The 19,325-nt window shown below is 53.8% G+C and overlaps 1 protein-coding gene across 3 annotated transcripts in view; it reads right to left on the reverse strand.

Annotated features, from left to right (window-relative positions):
- Positions 1 to 271: 271 nt before the first annotated feature.
- Positions 272 to 19,325, reverse strand: part of TMPRSS13 (transmembrane serine protease 13) — a 28,209-nt gene continuing 9,155 nt past the window's right edge. Inside the window, exons 2-14 of one of the 3 annotated variants that reach the window (XM_055306755.1) lie at positions 17,779 to 18,013; positions 16,583 to 16,687; positions 14,401 to 14,439; positions 14,184 to 14,306; positions 13,108 to 13,237; positions 11,227 to 11,319; positions 10,164 to 10,207; positions 8,739 to 8,901; positions 7,669 to 7,841; positions 5,029 to 5,127; positions 2,660 to 2,802; positions 2,347 to 2,499; positions 272 to 1,462 (exon numbers count right to left, since the gene is read on the reverse strand). In XM_055306755.1, the coding sequence (XP_055162730.1) occupies positions 1,397 to 1,462; positions 2,347 to 2,499; positions 2,660 to 2,802; positions 5,029 to 5,127; positions 7,669 to 7,841; positions 8,739 to 8,901; positions 10,164 to 10,207; positions 11,227 to 11,319; positions 13,108 to 13,237; positions 14,184 to 14,306; positions 14,401 to 14,439; positions 16,583 to 16,687; positions 17,779 to 18,013 (1,566 nt within the window). In that variant the 3' untranslated portion in view covers positions 272 to 1,396. Of the gene's footprint in view, positions 1,711 to 2,346; positions 2,500 to 2,659; positions 2,803 to 5,028; positions 5,128 to 7,668; positions 7,842 to 8,738; positions 8,902 to 10,163; positions 10,208 to 11,226; positions 11,320 to 13,107; positions 13,238 to 14,183; positions 14,307 to 14,400; positions 14,440 to 16,582; positions 16,688 to 17,778; positions 18,014 to 19,325 lie in introns of all 3 variants that reach the window. The other 2 variants (XM_055306757.1, XM_055306756.1) reach the window with 2 other exon arrangements.

Raw genomic sequence — 19,325 nt, forward strand, 5'->3', positions numbered from 1 at the left:
TACCTGGTTCAGAGTAGACACTGATATGGTGGGTATGTGGCTGGCTGGCTAAATAAATATGCAAAACCCACAGCTGAGGAATCAAAGCTAAGAATCCAAACTGAGGCTGTCTGGGCACCTGGGTGGGCAATCTCAATTTTCAACCTTGGCATCAGGACATCCAATCACAAATTTTTCAGGTCACAAACATTTATTGCCAAAGATCATCGCCGGGGCTGCCGTAGACATGAATGTTGCCCAACCCAACCCCTACCCCCGCCCCCCCCAGCCCTGATAACATGCAGCCAGCCCCCTCGGACTCTACCCAGCTTTGCTAACAAACTCCAGCCTGCTCTTCCAGGGTGGTCTAGCCCCCGGGGCAGCTGCCTGCCTGAGCTGGGCTGACCTGCTTGGACCTTGCCCCTGAGAGTCATAGCACCATGATGTAGGCCCAAGGAAAGAGAAAGAATGGACGGAGCAAGGAACAGGTGCCCCAGAGGAAAGGCTGGGGAAGGCCCGGGCCTCTAGCTGCATGGATGCCAGGCATGCTGATGGTTTATAGGAACAGGGCAACCCGGATCCTCAACATGGCTGCTCCGAGGGCCTGGGGACAGTGTCAGCTTTCTCTCCATGGCAGTGTTCATGGCAGTTCCAGGTTTCTGAAACAACTGAAACATTGAAAGGCAGAGAGGCTGGAAAGAAACTGCAAGGCCTGGGACAGCGCTGGGTACAAGGTGGGGGCCTGCCCACCTCGACTCTCTCAGGCTCTGAGGCCCACAGAGAAGCAGCAGCCATTTCTTCATGTCCTGGTTGTGGCCTTTGGATGCAGCAACAGTGTGGTTCTCTGTGATGGATCTGCTCGCCAGCCCACATATAGACTCTCTTCCCTGAGTTCCCCAAAGGGGCTCCTTCCTCTGGTCCTCTGACGTCAGGAATATTAGCAGAGCTCTGGAATGTCGCAACTCCCATGAGTCCCTTGGAGTTTTGGGGGTGATGGATGCTGGCTCATCAGGCTCCTGGAATTTCTGGAGTATCTTTAAAAATGCATCTACTTCCATTTCTTGAATATAAAAATAAAATAAAAATTTGCTCCAACTGCCTGTGACCAGACAAGAACAGTTGTGAGCCTGGAAAGCCACAGTGCAGCCCACCTGTGCATCAGCAGGAGGTTTAAGAAAGGGCAGGAGACTGGTAATGCCAACGGGAGCATCTTCCTGCTAGGGACAGCCCAGGTACTCCAATACTTGGCTGTCACCTGGGCTGCTGGTGGCTACTCCATCTGGGCTAGTCTCTGAGTCAGGGTCAGAAGAGCAAGAATTCTTGATGGGAACTTCCAGGCCCTTCTCTGGGCCCTGTTTGGGCTTCTCCTCCTTCTATTATGGATGCCCCTGCAGGAACCTCCACAGTGCCCAAACTGTTAATGCCAGGTGCTTTCCAGTCTGGGATTTGGGAAGAACTGACGGCTCTCCTGGTTTCTGAAGACCTTGGGAAAGCAACAAACACATACATGTGTGCATGCATGCACACGAACACACACACACACACACACACACGTGTGCACATTCACAGAGGCAGCAGATGGTGGAGGTGGGAGTAACAAAGGTGCCTGGTGGCCTTTAGACCAGATGACACTGCAGGTGGCCCAGTCACTCCGGTCAGAGTCTTTGCAGCAGCCAGTGCTGTGAGTTGGGACAGGATAGCTGCTTAGGATTTCCGGAAGTGCACCTCCCTCTGAGGAGAGAACAGGGTAAGGCTGGCTCAGGGATACAGGTGTTGAAGGTGGGGGTTCAGGGCCTAAAATTCAGCCCAGCTGCCACGGGCACTGCTCCTCAGAGAGAGGCAGCAGGGAGGAGCCATGGAAGCAGAGAGACCCACTAAGTGGATTTCTGGAGCAGCCACCCGAGCTCTCTGCACTGCCCCCCCTCACTCGGGCAGAGGAGGGAAGGCGAGTGTACGCTCCTGCTTTACAGCTAAGATGGCAGGTCCAGGGAAGGCAGGACCGCCCTGGGTCAGCAGCAGGGGGGATGATCTGCTGTGAGACTAACTTCCTGCGAGGAGGGAGGCCTCCTACACACGTGCGTCCTCTGATGGACTGTGTGAGCTCACACGTTGGCCAGCCCTGTGGAGAGGACGGTGCTCCTGGGCCAGCACCCAACCTGGGCCCACCCCTTCCCAGCCCCTCAGAGGAAGGAAACGGAGGGAAACACAGGCAGCTGGGGCTGGCTCCACATTTGATTCCTGTCCTGTCCCGATCTTCCGCACCTTCTGAAAATCCCCAAACACAAGGGGAGGCCTGGGCCCTCTTCCAGGCACCCCACTTTGGGAGTTCCCGGTCTGCCCCGTGCAGTGCCCCATGCAGGCTCTCACCTCCATCTTGCTGTAAATCCAGGGGAGGACTTCTGTCACTTTGGTGTACACACCGGGTTTGTTTCTCTGGCCACAGCCCGTGCCCCAGCTAGTGACTCCTGCCAGGTACCAGCGGTTGTTCTGCTCGCAGACCAGGGGTCCCCCGCTGTCTCCCTGTGAGGGGAGCACACATCTCAGCAGAGTGGGAGATGTGGTCCTTGAGCAGGATGTGGTGGGCACCTGATTCTCACCCCAAACCCACCACACCAGCCTTCCCCCACTGCCCCTGGCCCCCCGCCCCCAGGACCTGAGCCCCACCCAGATGCAGCCTCACCTGGCAGGAGTCTCTGCCTCCCCGCAGGTCCCCAGCACACATCATCCTTGGGGTAAGGTAACTGTCATAGACCAAGAAGTCATTGCATTTCTTAAAGTCGATGAGGTTGACCTGCACCTCCCGGAGGAAGGGAGAGGTCTTCTCTTCAGTGAAGTTGAGTTGAGGAAAGAGATGATGGGAAACGAGTGAGACCAGATCTGGACAGCTTCTCGACCTTTTAGTTGCTCTCCAGTGACTCAGACTCACTCCTTCCTGGGAGTGGAGGGTACCAGTCCCATGGCTGGCCACCCAGGACATACGGGCACTCACAGCCTCACACCACACACAAGCCCCTACACGTAACACAGACACATACACGTGCAGAGACAAGCTCATCAGCCTATCACGCTGCCTTCATGTTGCACAGTGCTTTCCTGTATTCCAAGCATCATCAAATACATCATTTCGTTCATATCTAGTAACTATGTGCCCTAAAGAGGTATAATTAATCCATTTACAGTTGGAGAAACTCACGGCCGAAGGAGTGACTTGCCCACAGTTGCACAACTAGTCAGTTATGGAGCTGAGACCAGAACAAGGCTGCTCCCAGGCCAGTCACCACTCCATCTTTTTGAGCAAGGGAAAGGTGGCCCTGACCCCCGCAATTGGTTAAAGGCTGACAATGAGGCCAGCCAGGTACTCTGGAGCCAAGTATAAACAATCCTATAGAACCAACATCAGAGATGACCACTCTCTAATAGTGATGAAGGAAGGCAGAAGAAGACCGCTTTGTAATCTTGTTTAAGCATAAATGAAAACAAGGTAGGCTACAAACCACAAAAAAGCTAACCGTCCCTTCTCCCGGCCAATACAAGTGGCTACTGCTTCTTCACTGATTATAGTTTCAGATTCAGTTTATTCTTAACTCCTATTCTTAAATCCTAGGTGGGATTATTAGGATGTCGAATCATTGAATTATCCCTGCTTCCTGAAAGCATCCAATCTAGAGAAATGTTCCACTTCTTTGAACCACCCCCCCGTCCCCAAACCATCCAGGTCCTGTGAGAAGTCCTTTCTAGACTTAAGATTTCCATGGTTCTCCATGGTATATGGTCCCCTCAGTGCAGTGAGCAATGAAACCAACATGTTCAACTACAGGGGGTCTCCAGGTAGTCTTGGCTGGAGGGCATCGTCATACCAACGGCTTTGACATAGACTCAGGTAAATATACAGATTTCTCTCAGGTTAGTTTATAGGCTCTTACTTTGGAGCGCTCTGTGCCAAGCTGTTTAGGGGAGCACAGACACCTGGTGTGGTCTGCATTTAGGGGGACACAGGTACCTGGTATGGTCTGCATGTAGGGGGATGTAGAAACTTGGTGTGGTCTGCATTTAGAGGGTCACAGGAACCTAGTGCTGAGGTCTGAATTTAGGGGCCACAGGCACCTGGTGTGATCTGAATTTAGGGGGCCATAGGCACCTCGTGTGGTCTGCATTGATGGAAGGATCTTAGCCAACCAAGTGGTGCCTACATGGTCTGAATACAGAATGCACAGTGTTGTCAATCCTGGAAATACTCTTCCTCTTTTTGTTAAGATACGTGAGTGAAGTGTTGGTATCTTCACCGGGAGGTGGCACCTGAGGGTTCTGGGGAAATAAACGTATAGGTCCCTATGAACAGATCTGTATATAAACACATTTTGTATACACTTATAGGAGAGCTTTTTTGAACTTCTATAGCTGTATGTAAAAGTACCTAAGATTGGTTAAGCTTGTGTCAACAGTTGGTATTTTTTTCACTTGTACACTTGGGACTTTTTCTTTTGATTGACTAAAGCTGCATATGCTAAAAAACAAAAGCAAAAAAAAGTCTTTTTTTTTTTCCTTTTCTTTTCACTTTTTAAAAAAATTTCAATTTAATGGGGGTCTTTCTCAACAGAAGTGTCAATCCAGAGCGTAAGAAACAACTGAGGCTCTGTGAGGAAGTGGTATGTATGATGCAGATAGCACCAGCCAACAGGTTCTAGATTATTCTAGACTATTCTAGACTTAGTTCTGTCTATCAGAAACTACCAGGGTGACCCTGGGAAAGTAACATAGCCCCAAAGGCCTTCAGTTTCCTCATTTGTAAAATGGGGAGAATGGGTCAAGGGTGGAATTCAGGAAACCAAAAGTTTCTAATAGGTGCTCTGAGATGTGACATAAACTGGTCTGCTGTGTGTAGGGGTGAGGCGAACACACACATCCACACCCAGGCCCATGGAGCTCTCTGCCCAAAAACCTCATCTAGATAGGCCCTCCTCTATATACCCCGACACATCACCCGCACACTCTCCATATAGACACATGTGTACACACACAGAGACACAGCCTAGCATCTCCGCCTCTCACCATCAGTCTCCTTGGTCTTGCCAAAACCTGTGATCCAGCAGGTTTCATTGAGATTGAAGGTCTGTCCATGCATAGGGAGGCAGGCAGGGTGGATGTGAGCTGCAATAAGACCTCAAGGCATCAGAGCAGGGACAAGGCTGGAGGTTTCAGCTGGGGTGGTAGTGTGGAAGGACAGGGGTACCAATGTCCAAGGACCCTCCCTCCTTGCCCCCAGTGTGGTTCTGAATCTTCCAGGGCCTCAAACTGACCAGGCAAGAAACTCAGTCACTTTATCTTGACTCTCAGCATTCAAGTTGCTGCTGGAGTCCCTCAAGCATTCTGATCTCAGTGGGGGCCATGTGGGCAGAAGCATAGGCCTTGGAAGCTCCCCTATGTCAAGCCAATCCCGATGGTCATAAGGGTCTCCCTTCTAAAGAGTGAGCTTCCTCCATGCCCACCCATCAGAGGAAGGAGCAGCAGCAGGCTAAGTCCCAGGCATTATCACCATGGCATCTCTCAGTCATGTGTCCAGCCTGGTTTGGGGACAGCACCTCTGGGCTGGTAATGGCCTGAGACACTCCCTCCAGGTCAGACAAGCTCTCCAAGTGGGAAGAGCACATCCCTAGAGGCACAGAACCACTGCTCACTTGCTGCATTTAGAAGGTACTGTTGTACACCTTGTCACAGCCCCCTCTAGGACTGGGATCTTTAGACAAACTAGGGCACAGACCACCAAACTCCAATTTGCAAGACAAAAATATCACTTGATAGAATGTTTGCAGTGTTCCCAAGTGTTTGTTATGCTCACCGCAGCTTCCTGCACCTAGAATAGTGCCTGACACAAACTACTCAACAAACCTAAGGAAGAAAGGAAGAAGCGACATAGTGGAAGGGAGTGTGGGAGAGGGAATGAACTCTAGATTCCTCTCCTACAAATTGGGCTCAAGTATTGGTGTCTAACATATTTGTCTGCTAGAGAATGAACAAACAAAAAAGAAATAAAGGTATGGCATCAATTATTAGCCAGAAAAATGCAAAACATAATTTCTTAAAATATGCTCATTTTTAAGATGTAGGGTCTTCAAAACATGTGACACAATTATATCCTCCATTCGTTTTTATGGGGAAGTTAAATTCATAGGTGAGTTTTCACAAGTCTTCTCAGATAGTATGGTGACTTGAAAGGGCTCTCCGCCTGCCAGAGGAGTTTAAGAAACTCTGCTCTGATTTCTAAACCAAAATTTAGGGCACGTGGTCTGATCAGAAGACTACATAAATCTAAGCTGTGATTCTCAGACTGGAGGTGTGCTTCCTACGCAGGAGCCTATCAGAGTCTGGAGAGGGACTGCCATTGTCTGAAAAGCATATGCAACGTTATAATAGCTTTACAAATTACTTAATTTGATCTGGAATTCCAAATAACATTAAGGAGAGTTGGAAGTAATAGGAGATCTGGATGGTTAGTCAAATGGAGTCTGGGTTTGACAAGGTTGGAAAGGCCTGTTCTGGTCCTGCAGACTGATGAGCCCCTCTTAGGTGAGCAGAGGGCCACCCCTCACCTTGTAGTCCCAGGGGCTCCATAGAACAGACTGAGAGGCCCAGCAGAGGAGGAGTGGTTGGGGGGGATGCTGGCCCGCAGGTGGGCGGGGCTCTAGTGCCCTTTCCCCCTCCTCGTCACCCCACTCTGATGACCTAGTGTCTGACTCATAACGGACACCGCCTCTGTAATTAATGTGCCAGGAAAGATCAGTTCACAGGCTCAGAGCACGAGAAAGGCTGGACTAACCAGAGATCCCTCCAAGGCTTCCAGGAAACCCGGTCCACCTTACCCATCATTTTTCAGAGAAGCCCCATTTATGCCTCCTGGGCTCCCTCAGCTGTTCCCACCATCGTGTCATTGGTCTCTACTGTGTGCGTGTTACCCATTTTGTTCTCTTTGCCATTGCAAGTGCACAGTGCGCTGCATAGCAGCAGACACACAGTAAGTATCCGATGAGGACACACAGGAGTGAGTGAATTAATGGACGAAACCTTCTTTAATCTCCTCCTGACAAGTCCTCTAGCATCTCTATCCTGTGGCCAACCTCATGCCAATTCACTGTCTGTACCTGTGCTCGTTTTGTGTGCCCAACTGCAGTGATAGCAATTTGCCAACAGAGAGCCCAGTGTGAAGAGCATTGCTCAGGAAGCAGACAGACCAGGATCCCATCCCGGAGCTGCCACTTATTACTTCGTGGCCTTGGGAAATTTTCTCTCCCTAAAGCTCCATCTCCTCAAATATAAAAAGAAGCTAATAATAGTACCTGCTCCACAGGATTGCCTGTGAAGAGTAAGTGATATCGCAGATGTAAAATGCCTACCGCAGTGCCCAGCCCCTGTTAAGTGCTCAATAAATGAGTGAAACAATTCAGTGTATATATATTGGTGAAGACCGGTATCCAAGACATCTCTGTCACCAACTTGCAATGTAAGATGTGTCATTTGGGACAACCTTATTTCCAGCCTTTGGGCCTCAGTGTCTCCCATGGTAAAGTAGAGATGTTCCATTAAATGATCCCCAAGAGCCTCTCACTTCCACCATGCTGAGGCTCTGGGATCCCTGGATGCTGCAAGGCTGGGCCCCAGGGGCTGCCTGGAGGAGCTGGGGCGGCTGTGACTCACCAGATAGGGTCAGGGGCTTGGAGAGCCGCATGAGGGCGATGTCATAGTCGTCCTCCTCATCCGTGTAGTTCCCGTTGATGATGATCTGGGAGATGGAGGCTGCCTCAGGCAGCTGGAGGAGGTTGCTGGTGCCCGCGTAGACCTTCCAGCCCTCCAGGATCTTCTCCCGGGTCCTGCAAGAGCCACAAGGGAGCATGGTCTGGCTTCTTGTCTGGCGGAGGCCCCCTGGCAGCATCTGCCACGTAAGAGAAGTTGCAGCTGCAACACCAGCTCACAGGCAAGGGGATGGATGAAAGGACCTCTGAAAGGAGCCTTCCATCTTAGCCCAGGGCTCCAGAACAATCCCCTGCCTCCAAAATCCTGTCTGGAATTGGCCACCCAGCAGCTCACAAAAATAAAGAGGAGGGATGGGCGCGATCTCTATGCATCGACCCCATTGTCTCCTCTGCACGCCACCAACCTTCCTGTGAGGTGGACAGGACACTTCTCAGCAGTATTATCCTCAGTAGAAATGGAGCTTTAGACAGAACAAAAGGGACCTGCCAAAGACTCACTCACTGCTGGGGAAGCCAATGCCCCTGAGGCCTTGTCCTTAGAGCCCTTTCCTGCCCACCAGCCCAAAGGGACAAGCCTGGCTGGTGACAGTTAGAAGCTGACTGCACCACACTGCCTGCGATCCCCATCCCTCCTTTCCAGGGACAGCATTCCTGAGTCCTCGGGCTCCTCTCCTGGAAGCTCCAGTTGGAGGAAGTGGCAACAAACCCAAAGCCTCTTTATTTCACCCCGTTCTTCAGGGATAGGCTCATGAGCCTGTCTCACCCTCCTCCAGGCCATCAAGGTTAATTTTCTCATTCTGGGCCTCGCTCAGAGCGAGTAACCCCAATGCATAGTCCCAGGACCAAATGGCGACTGCAGATCATGGCCCCGGCCACAGCAGCACCGCCTGGCCCTGGGGGCCCCGGCTCCCGACCCAAGCCCTCCTCCGCAGAGAGACAAGTCAGTCTGCCAGGAGCCCTGCCCGGTGCTCCCAACCCTGGGGGCACAGAGGCACCCACCCCTTGGGCACTTACACAAAGAAGCAGTGGGCAGCGGTGAGCACCCACTGGGCGTCGATCAGCGTGCCCCCGCAAATGTGCGTGGTGCCATAGTGCAGACTGACTTGCCAAGGCCACTTGCTCTCTGGGGCCAGCGCCCCTCCCACGATCCGCCCGGTCAGGGCCCTCAGCCCACAGTCTGGGGAGAAGCAGAAGAGATGAACCGTGACCTCTGCTGCTCTCAGAGCCACCCCGTGCTCCCTGGGCCCGGGCCAGGCTTAGGCAGCCCCCTGCTGAGGGCACCCCTCGGCCCACGGACACAGCTTTGCTCACTGAATCTGATGTGGCCTGGCTGTTTCCTGCCAGGACAGAGCTCCCACCGGGTGGGTCAGATTTCTGGGATCGCCTGGTGGGAAGTTCCATCCTAGGCAGCTTCCTCATCCCCCCCTACTCAGTCATTCTTTCCTTAACTTGACCAGCGCTCTCTCAGTGCCTGAAGCTTGGGGCACTGTGCCAAGCACCAAGGTCTCCATTGGGAGCTTGGGGAAGCAGACCAAGTCTGACGTGACCCTGAATTGATGAGCCCTGTCGCAGCATTTCAGAACAAAGGAGAAATCAACTTTCCATGATGTACAGGTGGGTCTATGCCCATATGGATCCCCAAAGGGTCATTTAGTGCTACTGAGGACCCTGCACGTACCCCCAAGGAAACATTTCCAAGCATGTTCTGGAGTCATCCCCCCAAAATTGTGGACAAGGCAGTCCTTGGAGTTTGTTCAGACATGTGCCCTTTTTTCTTCGAAGGGGGAGAATGGTCTGAGGGGTGGACACTCTGTCCACAGCAACCCTGTCCATAGCCCTGTGCCCACCTGCTCTGGGGAGCACCCCCCCGCCCTTTATCAGAGAACACAGCACTTGTAGGCTGGTTAACAGCTTGGGCTTTGGGGTCAGGCCCGAGGTCAGATACCAGCTCCTCACTTACCAGCAGTCTGACCATAGGTAAGACAAACATTTTGGTCTCTTATCAGTAAGTGGGCAGTGATGGCACCTGCCTCACGAGAACCAGAAGCAATTGTTTATCAAGAGTCAGTAAGAGTAGAATATACTCAGTAAATGTTGGCCCTAGATCCAGTTCCACATCTATTGATCTGAGAGCTTTCCACTGATCCAGACTAGCTCCCCCAGTCCTCCCCACCACCCAGCATCCAAGAGATTTGAATGGCTGCCCCCCTATGAACAAGGTTGCTGGGCTGAGTGGAGTCAGGAGAAGGGGAAGTGCTACCCTGACACTGTCCTAGTGCCTTAGAGGGAACCCAGCCCCTAAGCAGGCCTGCTGGTTAAGACCATCTTCCTGGCTGAGACACCCATGGCTGGTCATCTCCCCCACAGAGGCCCCACCCCTCTGCTCCCTGACTCCCACCCCACACAGGCCACAGTCCAGGAGGAAGAGCATCTTCTTACGGGAACACTGGAGAGAGACATACCGCTGGGAAGGGCATTCAGACCTGCACGAAGGGACACGGAAAATGGGGAAAGGGCACATTAGAAATCTCCTCCAGGAAGCCTTCCCTGATTGACTCCTTCTAAGTTCCTATCCCATTTCCTTTGCTTGAGATTAAAGATTCTGATCTCCCTCCAAGAGAGACAGACCCTTCTGGTGCTTTCTTCAGGAATGGGGATGGCTCAGTGCAAACCATCCCCACTCTTGTCCCCACCTCCACCCCCACTTTTCTTATGGTAGATTGCACACATTGGGTAGATAGATCCACGTCCTCTATACCCATGACTTCATTGTCCCAGCACCTTTCCACAGCTGAGCAGGTAGCCTGACCCTCCTCTGCCAGTTCCTCAGTGCTCCACCGGCAATGCAGCATGCAAAACAGCTAGCATGAAGCAAGCAGCTGGGCTGCAGCTAATTCCCTTCTCCTCCCTCCCCTCTCCATCCCTTTTTCTCTGGGAGCCTGGCTCGGTCTTTCCCTCCCCAAGGTAAACACTGCTAGCTGGTGGAGCCCCCCTCCACCCTCCCCTCAGTGGGCTGGGGACAAGGGCAGGGCCATAGTGCACAGATGACAGATGGCGGCAAGGCCCAGGAGGGGGCCGGTGCCTCTCAGCCACGCCTCCCTGTCCCTGACCACATGCACCTGGCCCTCCTCCTGTGGCTGCTCCCCCTCCCACTAACCCTAATGATGTTTTCCCTCCTCGCTCCAAGCCCACTCCCTACAGTAGCTTCCAATCCAAACACCTGGCGGGCTGGCAGCCCCAAGGTTTATTCATTCTCTCTGGCACCCAGATAAATGCTTGGGCCACCCTGGACCTTGAGGCTGTCTCTGCTCCAAGCTTCGGTAAGAACTTTCAAGTCAGGAGACAGATGGCAAATGAGGACTGTTTTTGGAATGCTCAGGACACGCACAATGGACCCCAGGAGGCTGGGTCCCCAAAAAGCCAAAGGGGCAAGACTCCCTGACTCAAAGCCCTCCTCCATTTCCCTGCCCACAGGCCCACAGCCTGGCCCATACCGCCACACCTGTAGAGGCTTTCCTGGAGGGTAGAGTTGTATTTGGAGATGGAGAAGCTGTGGGCAAGATCCCTATGGGCCACCTCGGTTGTCCGGTAAGCACTGTAAGAGAGGGGAGCAAAAGAAGAATGAGCCCAGAGACAAACTGTCCGGTGCCCCAGAGGCATCATAGTCCTGCTGGCAGCGACCAGAGGTGGTTAAGGCCCAATACACTCAGTCCCCACCCACGGTTCCCACGAGCCCTGTGCACTCACCTGATAGCGGAATTAGCACCCCCTGGGAACTTGTTAGAAATGCAAATTCTTGGGTCCTTGTAACCCTAGACCCACTGAATCAGAAACTCTGGTTCTATATTTTAGCTGGTTCTCCTCCGGGTAATTCTGATACATGTGAAAGTTCGAGAAACACTAACCTGGCCCTTTTCTAGCCAAACTGTGATCCATGGGCCAGCAGCAGCAGGACCCCAAACCTGCTGAGCTAGACTCTGCATTTTAAAGATCCCCAAGTTATGGCTTTGCACGTTAAAGTCTGAGCACCTTGCACTTGCCTCCTGGATCTCAGACCACAGTGCACATAAGAATCGCCTTGGGGCATTTGTTAAGCAGGTTTTAAATCCTAATCCAGAGATTCTGATTTTGGGGGTGCATTTTAACAATTCTGATGGGGGTGATCCATGGGCCACTATCAGTGTGGCACTTCTGTGCATTTCTAGAACACGGTGTGCCTTTGCATGAGAGTGTGCCTTTTGCGTGGGCTGTTCCTCTCCCTAGGGGCTCCTCCGTTCCCTGCCCTCCCCCAGGTGCAGTCAGGTGCCCTCTCCGTTGCGTGCCTACAGCGCTTCTCCCAGATCCTTATCCTCACACATAGCACCGTGCTGTGGTTATCGGGTTAAGCCTCTCTCCCGCAACACCTTGTTGGAGGTTCTCCAGGGGCAGGGATCTTGTCAGGGTGCCACATGGTCTCTGGCCCATATCAAATCTCAATTGTGTTCTTTGAACAAATGACACTATCTACTGAAGCTCAAGGGAGGCTCCGATTTGCATAAGGTCGCACGACTCAGTGATAAAAGATATTCTGACTTCTTCCAGCCAGATCCCCCAGATTCCCCTCTCCCAGGTCGGAACTCTGCAGCAGAGGTGAGAGCGGAGGGCAGCGTCTAAGTCCTAGCCTCTGAGCCCTGGTCTTCAGGTGCTTCTTCTGCAGAGAGTCCGCACTGACAGCCTAAACCCTCCTCGCCACAACCTCACACACATTGGTGAACCCCAAAACTCAGACCAAGAGGAAAGATGGACTTGGCAATGTGGCCTGGAAACAAGGGGAGCACGGGGGACTGTTTCAAAGGGGAAGACTGTCATAACCCTGCTCCCTGCTCCTCCCACCAGCATCTGCTTTGGTGTAAAATCTTTAGAGCCAAAGATTTTAAGACTTTAGCTGGCCTCACCTGCCCCTCTCCTTCCCTCTTTGATGAGGTCCAGCTCAAGCCACAGCTGCTGTAGCTCAGAGCCTGAGCCTCTAGTTCCCAGCTGTGAGGAGGACAAGACAAGGCCTGCCCGAAGCCCTACCTGCCCCCCAACAGGGCCACCATGATCATTAAATGTGATCACGGACACAAGGCTGCTTTGATGCAGAGATCATGCAGGACTGTGCTCCTACTGCATGTCTACAAATCATGACTTTGGCCTCATGAGGAACACTTGCTCCCAGACTTTGGCTCCTAGGGCCACTGTCCCTTTGAATAACTCAAGAGTGTCCTGAGCTAGGGCCGTCCACCCTGGTCCTCAAGAGTCCTTCTAACAGGAGTTTCCCATGATGAGCCTGAGACGCCCTTGCAAAGAGCACAAAACATCCCTGAAGCTGGGACCCCCGGCGCGGGGAGGGGAGAAGGTTTACCTCACGAAACCCAGCTGCTGGCAGGTCTTCTCCGAGTAGGAATCATTCCAGCTGTCACTGCAAATGGGAAGCCACTGGTGGGAGGACCCAGAGTAGACTTGAAGCAGAGACTTGTCCCAGTCAAACCTCACTGCCAGACAAGAGAAGGGCAGAGCAGGTGCTCAGCAACCGGTTCTTGAGCAATGTACCGAGTAAGGCTCTGAGATGCTCCTGTCCTGAGTCTCAATGCAGGTCTTTGCAGTAAAATCGCTGAGGCCTGGGGAATGTCAGGGAGCCAGATCCAGGAGGTAATGATCACCAGCCAGGGCTCAGAAGCCCCGGATGCTAAGGAAAGGCAGAGCCAAGGCAGGGGCGGGGGGCCAGGCAGAGAGCTCTCTATGCAACAGACCCCAAGGGACTGTTGCTGGGAAAAGGGGTGAGCACTGCCAGGAGCCATCACCCCAAGGGGGCAGTGACATGCCCAAACAAGAGAGTGAGGAGGGGAATACAGGCTATGATCGGACCACGTGTTCAGTCACAGAGAGTTGTGGTCATGGGCAATGACACACAGGTGAAAGGCCCCCAGAGACACCGACATGATGCTAGACACAGACAAGGCACCAAAAAACCACTGAAGATCAGAGCTCAAAGAGATCTTTGGGCTCACCTAGGCCAGCCCTTGACAAACTGACCTTTATGAAACCATAGGGGTACCAGGTCAGATGTCACCTGCTGGGCAAAGACGAGGGACATGTGGACCGGGCCCTGGACCCCACACCTGCCTCCAGCCAGAGAAGCTGTATTTTATCTGATACTCAGGAGCGGTCAGATTCTGAGAACCACTAATCTTGTTCAGTTCACTCATTTCACAAATTTGGAAAATGAAGCCCAGAGAAGGTAAGTGACTTGCCCGAGTCACACAGCACTCAAAGCCAGTTTCAGACCCAAGTCTACTATGACTAGAACCTGGGTCCTCCGACTCTCTGTCCATTGGCTCCCATGTGAGCTGATACACATTTTGCAGTCACCAGAGTACACACACACACACAAAGACACACACCCTCAAGCACACATGCACCCATGCCCCGTGTCCTTACCACAGCCCAGCTCATCACTCCTCAGCTTACAGTCCACGACCCCATCACAGCGCACAGCATGGGTGGGGCAGCTCTCCACCGGCTCCTTGTACTTGATCCCCGTGTGGCCTCGCCAGAAGTAGACTGGAAAACAGTGAAGCAGACAGCTGGGTCACCGCCAGCCCCGGGAGATAAGACACTAAGCAGCCCAAGGCCCTGGGGGTTCGGAGACACCGACCTGCAATCCCTCTCGGACTCTGGGGCTCTCTTCCCCCATCTGTATGGAGAGAAAGGCTGCTCAGGAATGCTCCAGAATGCTCTGGAAAGCTCCTGCAAGCAGGGCAGCACCAGGCAGACTCGAGCAGCCCCCCAGAGAGAGAGAGGTGGGGAGAGAGGGAGGGAGGTGCAGAGGTGGGCACTGGAAGCTCCAGTGCCCTACATTGGCCAGAGTGGCAACCAGAGAAAGCCCTCCTCCAGAATCCCAGAGCCGGCCTCTCAGAGCCCCCCTGACATCCCGTCATCCCTGTGCTCTGTGGGTCACAGCAGAGAAATTTCTGTCTCCACAGTCCATACACACAAGCACTACCCATGCTGTCTTCTCAAAGGCTGGTCTTTCGGCCCCAGAAGCTCCTGGATCTTCATCCTCCCTCTCCCCTAAACAAGCAATGTCCTCTTTGCTCAGCTCTCGCCCCATTGTTTGTCTTTATGCCTTAAAATGTCCTCTCAAAGAGCAAATTGAGGTGGCTGATTCCCAAGCCCCCAGGCTTTACAAACTATGCGTGAAAGTCAGCCTCGTGACCCCCTCTGTCTGGAACAGTAACCTCTTCTCAAGCTAGGATCCCTTCCCTCCTGCCTGAAGACACCTTGCCTTGGGTGCCCAAGAAACCTGAGTTCTAACTCCTTGCACTGCCCCTCATCCTCAGCCTGACCCCCGCTGGCCCTACCATGCGCTCGGGCACCCATGGTGAAGGTCACCCTGTGTGTCTGCCCCTTGCAGACCCGGACACCAATGCCACCTAATGTTTTGCACTTGTCCCTCCTGGAATGCCCGCAGAGCCACCATGCAAGGGTCACCTTGACAGTCAGTGGATGCCAGGACGCGTTGTGAAACCACACTATGATTATAACTATATCCGGGGGGCCACCCTTGGATGCCATCTGATCCCTCCATGGGTTGGTCATTCCTACTGCTCCGAGGACTGCCAGGGGTGGGAGGGGCAGGAAAAGCAGAGCAGCGCATCCTGGCTGGAGGTTCACATGGACACCATGTGGCAGGCACTGTGCTGAGGCCTTTATGTGCATTGTGACAATGATGCTAGCACCTTGTCAGGCAGGTGGTGGGACCCCGAGGCTTGGAAAGTTAATTAATTTGCTGCAGTCACACAGCTGGCAAGTGGCAGAGCCAGGATGCTATGGGGAAGCCGTGCCGTGCCCTTAACCAGCTCGCTACCTCCTCCTGCGTCATGCTCGTCCTGGAGGAGCCCTGCCAGTCCTGGTTTCCGTACACTCACGCACCTGGCTCCTCCCCACACTGTGCTGCCTCTTGAACAGAAGCCTTCCCCGCTAGCCTGGCCTTTGAAGCTCTCTACCTTGCAGCTCAGCCTTACCCAACCAGGCAGACAGACCCCAGGTCCCCAAATACTCTTTTCCTCTATGGCTAAGCAGGTCCCTTCCTCCTCCCCGTGCTGACCTTGCCACGGCCCCCTACATTTCCCGCAGCTGCATATCCCACTCAGATGCTCTCCCATCTTCCGGGCCATCACCTGACCCTTCACGAGCTGGTCTCTGCCACCCTGGCCCACATAGCTGTCACCTCTTCCCGACAGTCACATTTGGCCTCCCCTCTGCAGAGAGCCCTGGGCCATGTCCTATCTTTTCCAAAGTGTGTGTGTGTTTGGGTGGAGGGTGGGGAGGGGGGTGAGGAAGCCTAAACCCTGGAACCCTTTATCCCATTGTCTGGAAATACCCCAGAGACTTTCTATAATCAGTGCTCATATATTTTTTTAATAATTAGCATTTATAGATTTTGTGCCAGGCACTGTGCCATTATGTCATTTACGGTTCGTAACCCAGTGAAGTCTTTATGAGAGCTGACTGGGAATGTGCATAGTAAGTCAAATGCATTGAATGAAAGAAATCCCACTCGAGGATGCAGAAACTGAGCCCAGAGTGTCTAACTCTCCCAAGCAAGATGGGCAGGAAGTAGCACCAGTGCAGCCTGAGCCCGGTTCCACCAACCTAGCTGCTCAAAGGGCCTGGAGACAGTGGTCCACGGCCTTTCGCAAGTCTGTCTGTGGGGCACAGTAGCCAGGCGAGTGTGTGTTCCCCACCCCTGGCTCCCTGCTGCGTGCCCCCATCTGGGGACCCCAACCCACCCCTCCATGACCAGAACCTTCCCCTGGTCCCTCCCTTGAACTCACGGAGAATGATGAGTGACACCACGAGGGCGATGAGGAGGAGGACACATCCAATGAGCGGCAGCCGCTTCTGGCCCTCCTGCCAGGTGAACTTGGGCAAGCCGATACCTAGGAGCGGGCCGCAGCAGGGGGTGGTAAGGCCATGGGAGAGGGGTGCAGAGGAGAAGGGGGAGGGAGGTGCAGAGGAGGAGGGGGAGGGAGGCAGGCTGGCCTGGGAGGGCCCGTTAGGACCGCTCCACTCCAGGATATGGCACCACCCCGACCCCCGACAGCTCCCTTAGCTGAGCATCTCCAACGGGCCAGCCGGGCACTTGCGAGTGTCCTCCTGTGGAATTCTCACAGCAACCGTGTGAGCTGGGCGCTGTCACACTCATTTTATAGGTGGGGAGACTGAGGTTCACGAAAGTTAAAGAACTTGCTCGAGGGTGCTGGACTAGTGAACGGCAGGGCGGGATGTCCCATGAAGTGTGCCTCATGCCAGAGGCCACCACACCAGAGTGCCTCACCAGCCCTTGCGAGGGCAGGACGGTGAGAGGGGCCCCAAATACGGGATCCTCCGCCTGGCCAGTTTGTATGGTGATGGTGGGGACAGTCTGAAGTCTACGACAGACGGAGGGCAGCGCTGAGACGGGCAGAAACCCTGTTTCTTCAGGGGCAGAGCCAGCCCCAAGGCCCATCCGGCAGCTCTGGCTTCCAGCAGCTGACCCAGGTAGGCCAGGTTGGAAAGACGGAGGTGGAGAGTGTCTGCCTGGTCAGAATTTCCTCCTTCCCTCCTCTCCCCACAGATGGGCCCAGGATCAGGACCCTGCTCCAGGGCAGACCCCTGCCTCCCAGCACATCCACGGGGCAGCCTAAGGGAAGGACTCCAGTCTCCCGCCAGAGTCCTTGCTCTTGAAATCCGTGCTCTAACTCACACTGCGCAGCCTCCCAAGTCACAGCTGCTTTGTTGGTCCTGGTTTCTTCTCCCCTACCCCATTGGCCCCAATTTTCCACTGTGTTGGGCCTGCATGTAATGGTTCCTTTCTGCCCCCCACCTCCCCAGGCCCCCCCACTGCCCACCCCTGACTACTCCCCCTGCTTCCCACACATCACTAGCCAAGGGGTAGAGGAAGAGCAGGGAGTGCCAACTCTGAGATTTCCTCCCCACCCGTCACCTGCTTCCCCGTTCCTCTAGCCTCCCCTGCAGTGTCCCCCCTTACCTGTGCTCTCCTCCGTGGCTCTGGTGGCTGGCGCTGACCTGGCAGGAGATGCCCGGATGGGCACGGCCCCCACTGGTGTTGCTCTAACAAGGTACACTCTCGTTGGAGAGGATGTCGTGGAGGCTGACCTGGCAGACGATGACCTGGAAGGGGAGGCCCGGGCTGGAGATGCCCGGGCTGGGGACGCCCCGGCTGGAGACGTCCTTGCTGGAGATGTCCTGGCTGGGGAAGCATTCTGAAAGCAGAGTGAAGGGTATCCCTTAGGCTGCTCCCCTGAGGACCCACCCAGCTATCAGCCCAGCTGAGCCAGGAGATACATGCTCTGGGGCAAGCAGCTAGGTGGGGAGCAACCCCCCCGCCCCATCACCACTGCCATCACCTCCTCACCCTGGCAGGGAAGCAGTTGAGAAGAGAGTGTCCCGGGATGGAGTGCAAGTTCAAAGAGCCTGCACTTGCCAGCTCCCTACAGTCTCCCTGCATCACAGGGACCTGCGGAGGTGGGCAGAGAGCAGTGGGCCATCTGCCTGGGGCTTGGGGACCCTTGCTTTGGCTACATGTGTCTAGGGACCCTACTTCTGAGGGTTGCTCAAGATGTAAAAGCTGGTGTGGCAGGACCAAGGTCTCCCTCTGATCAGCCACTGGACCCCTCCTCATCTCAAGAAGAAGGAAGGTGAAAACAGGCTCTCCTGGGAAACCCGGAGGGACCAGTCCTAGTCCCAGTCCCAGTCCCAGCTCTCCCTAGACATACAACTTTGAGGAAGCCACATAAAGAACAAAGGTCATTTCAGAGAAAACACTTTAACACTACTGCCCAGGTGTGTAAGGATTTTTAGTGAGAAAGCTCATGGAACTTAGATCTCCATTGGGCCATTGGGACTTGGCTTCCAGGTCCCAGACAAAGAACTCTTTTTCTAGAATCTGTTTGGAAAATAAAAAATTGCTCAAGGAGGTGGGGAGAGTAATCACCCTTTCCGCCCTCTCCACTTCCACACCCCCCACACCCCTGCCCTTTCCTCGTGTGTGCGCCAGATTTGTAAAACCCCATTCTTACTATGAGCTGTCATCAAAAAGCGTGGAAAGCATTGCTTAAGAAAAGCCCTGGCCTGCCTTGTACCCCACCATTCTCAGCAATTCCAGACTTGTCTTGCTCACTCGGACACCTGTATGCACAGCACACACACTCACACACACATGTGCTCGCTCACCAATGCATCAGGGAGAGCAGAGAGGCAAAATCGGAAGAAGGTATAGGCTGGGGTAGCAGTTCCACACCACTCTTCGACAAGATCCTTAGCCCGACTCAGCTCCAGGGGGAGTGGTTTGTTCATTCAGATTTAACACTCTAATGGCTGGTTATAGGAGACTTTGCATGCTCCAAGGGCTTTGTATGTGTTTACTCACTTAATCCTCAGAACAGAACCACTCCCATTTTGCAGAGAGACTAAGCGATGGGATCAAGCTGTCATAGCCGGGGAGTGCTTCTGTGAGCTGGAGAGCCGGAGTGTGAGTCCAGAAAGCCAGGCTTGGAGGCCAGCTCAACCTTGAGG

The sequence above is a fragment of the Nyctereutes procyonoides genome, unplaced genomic scaffold (genome assembly GCF_905146905.1).
Source record: "Nyctereutes procyonoides isolate TBG_1078 unplaced genomic scaffold, NYPRO_anot_genome, whole genome shotgun sequence".
In the NCBI taxonomy this organism is placed as follows: domain Eukaryota; kingdom Metazoa; phylum Chordata; class Mammalia; order Carnivora; family Canidae; genus Nyctereutes; species Nyctereutes procyonoides.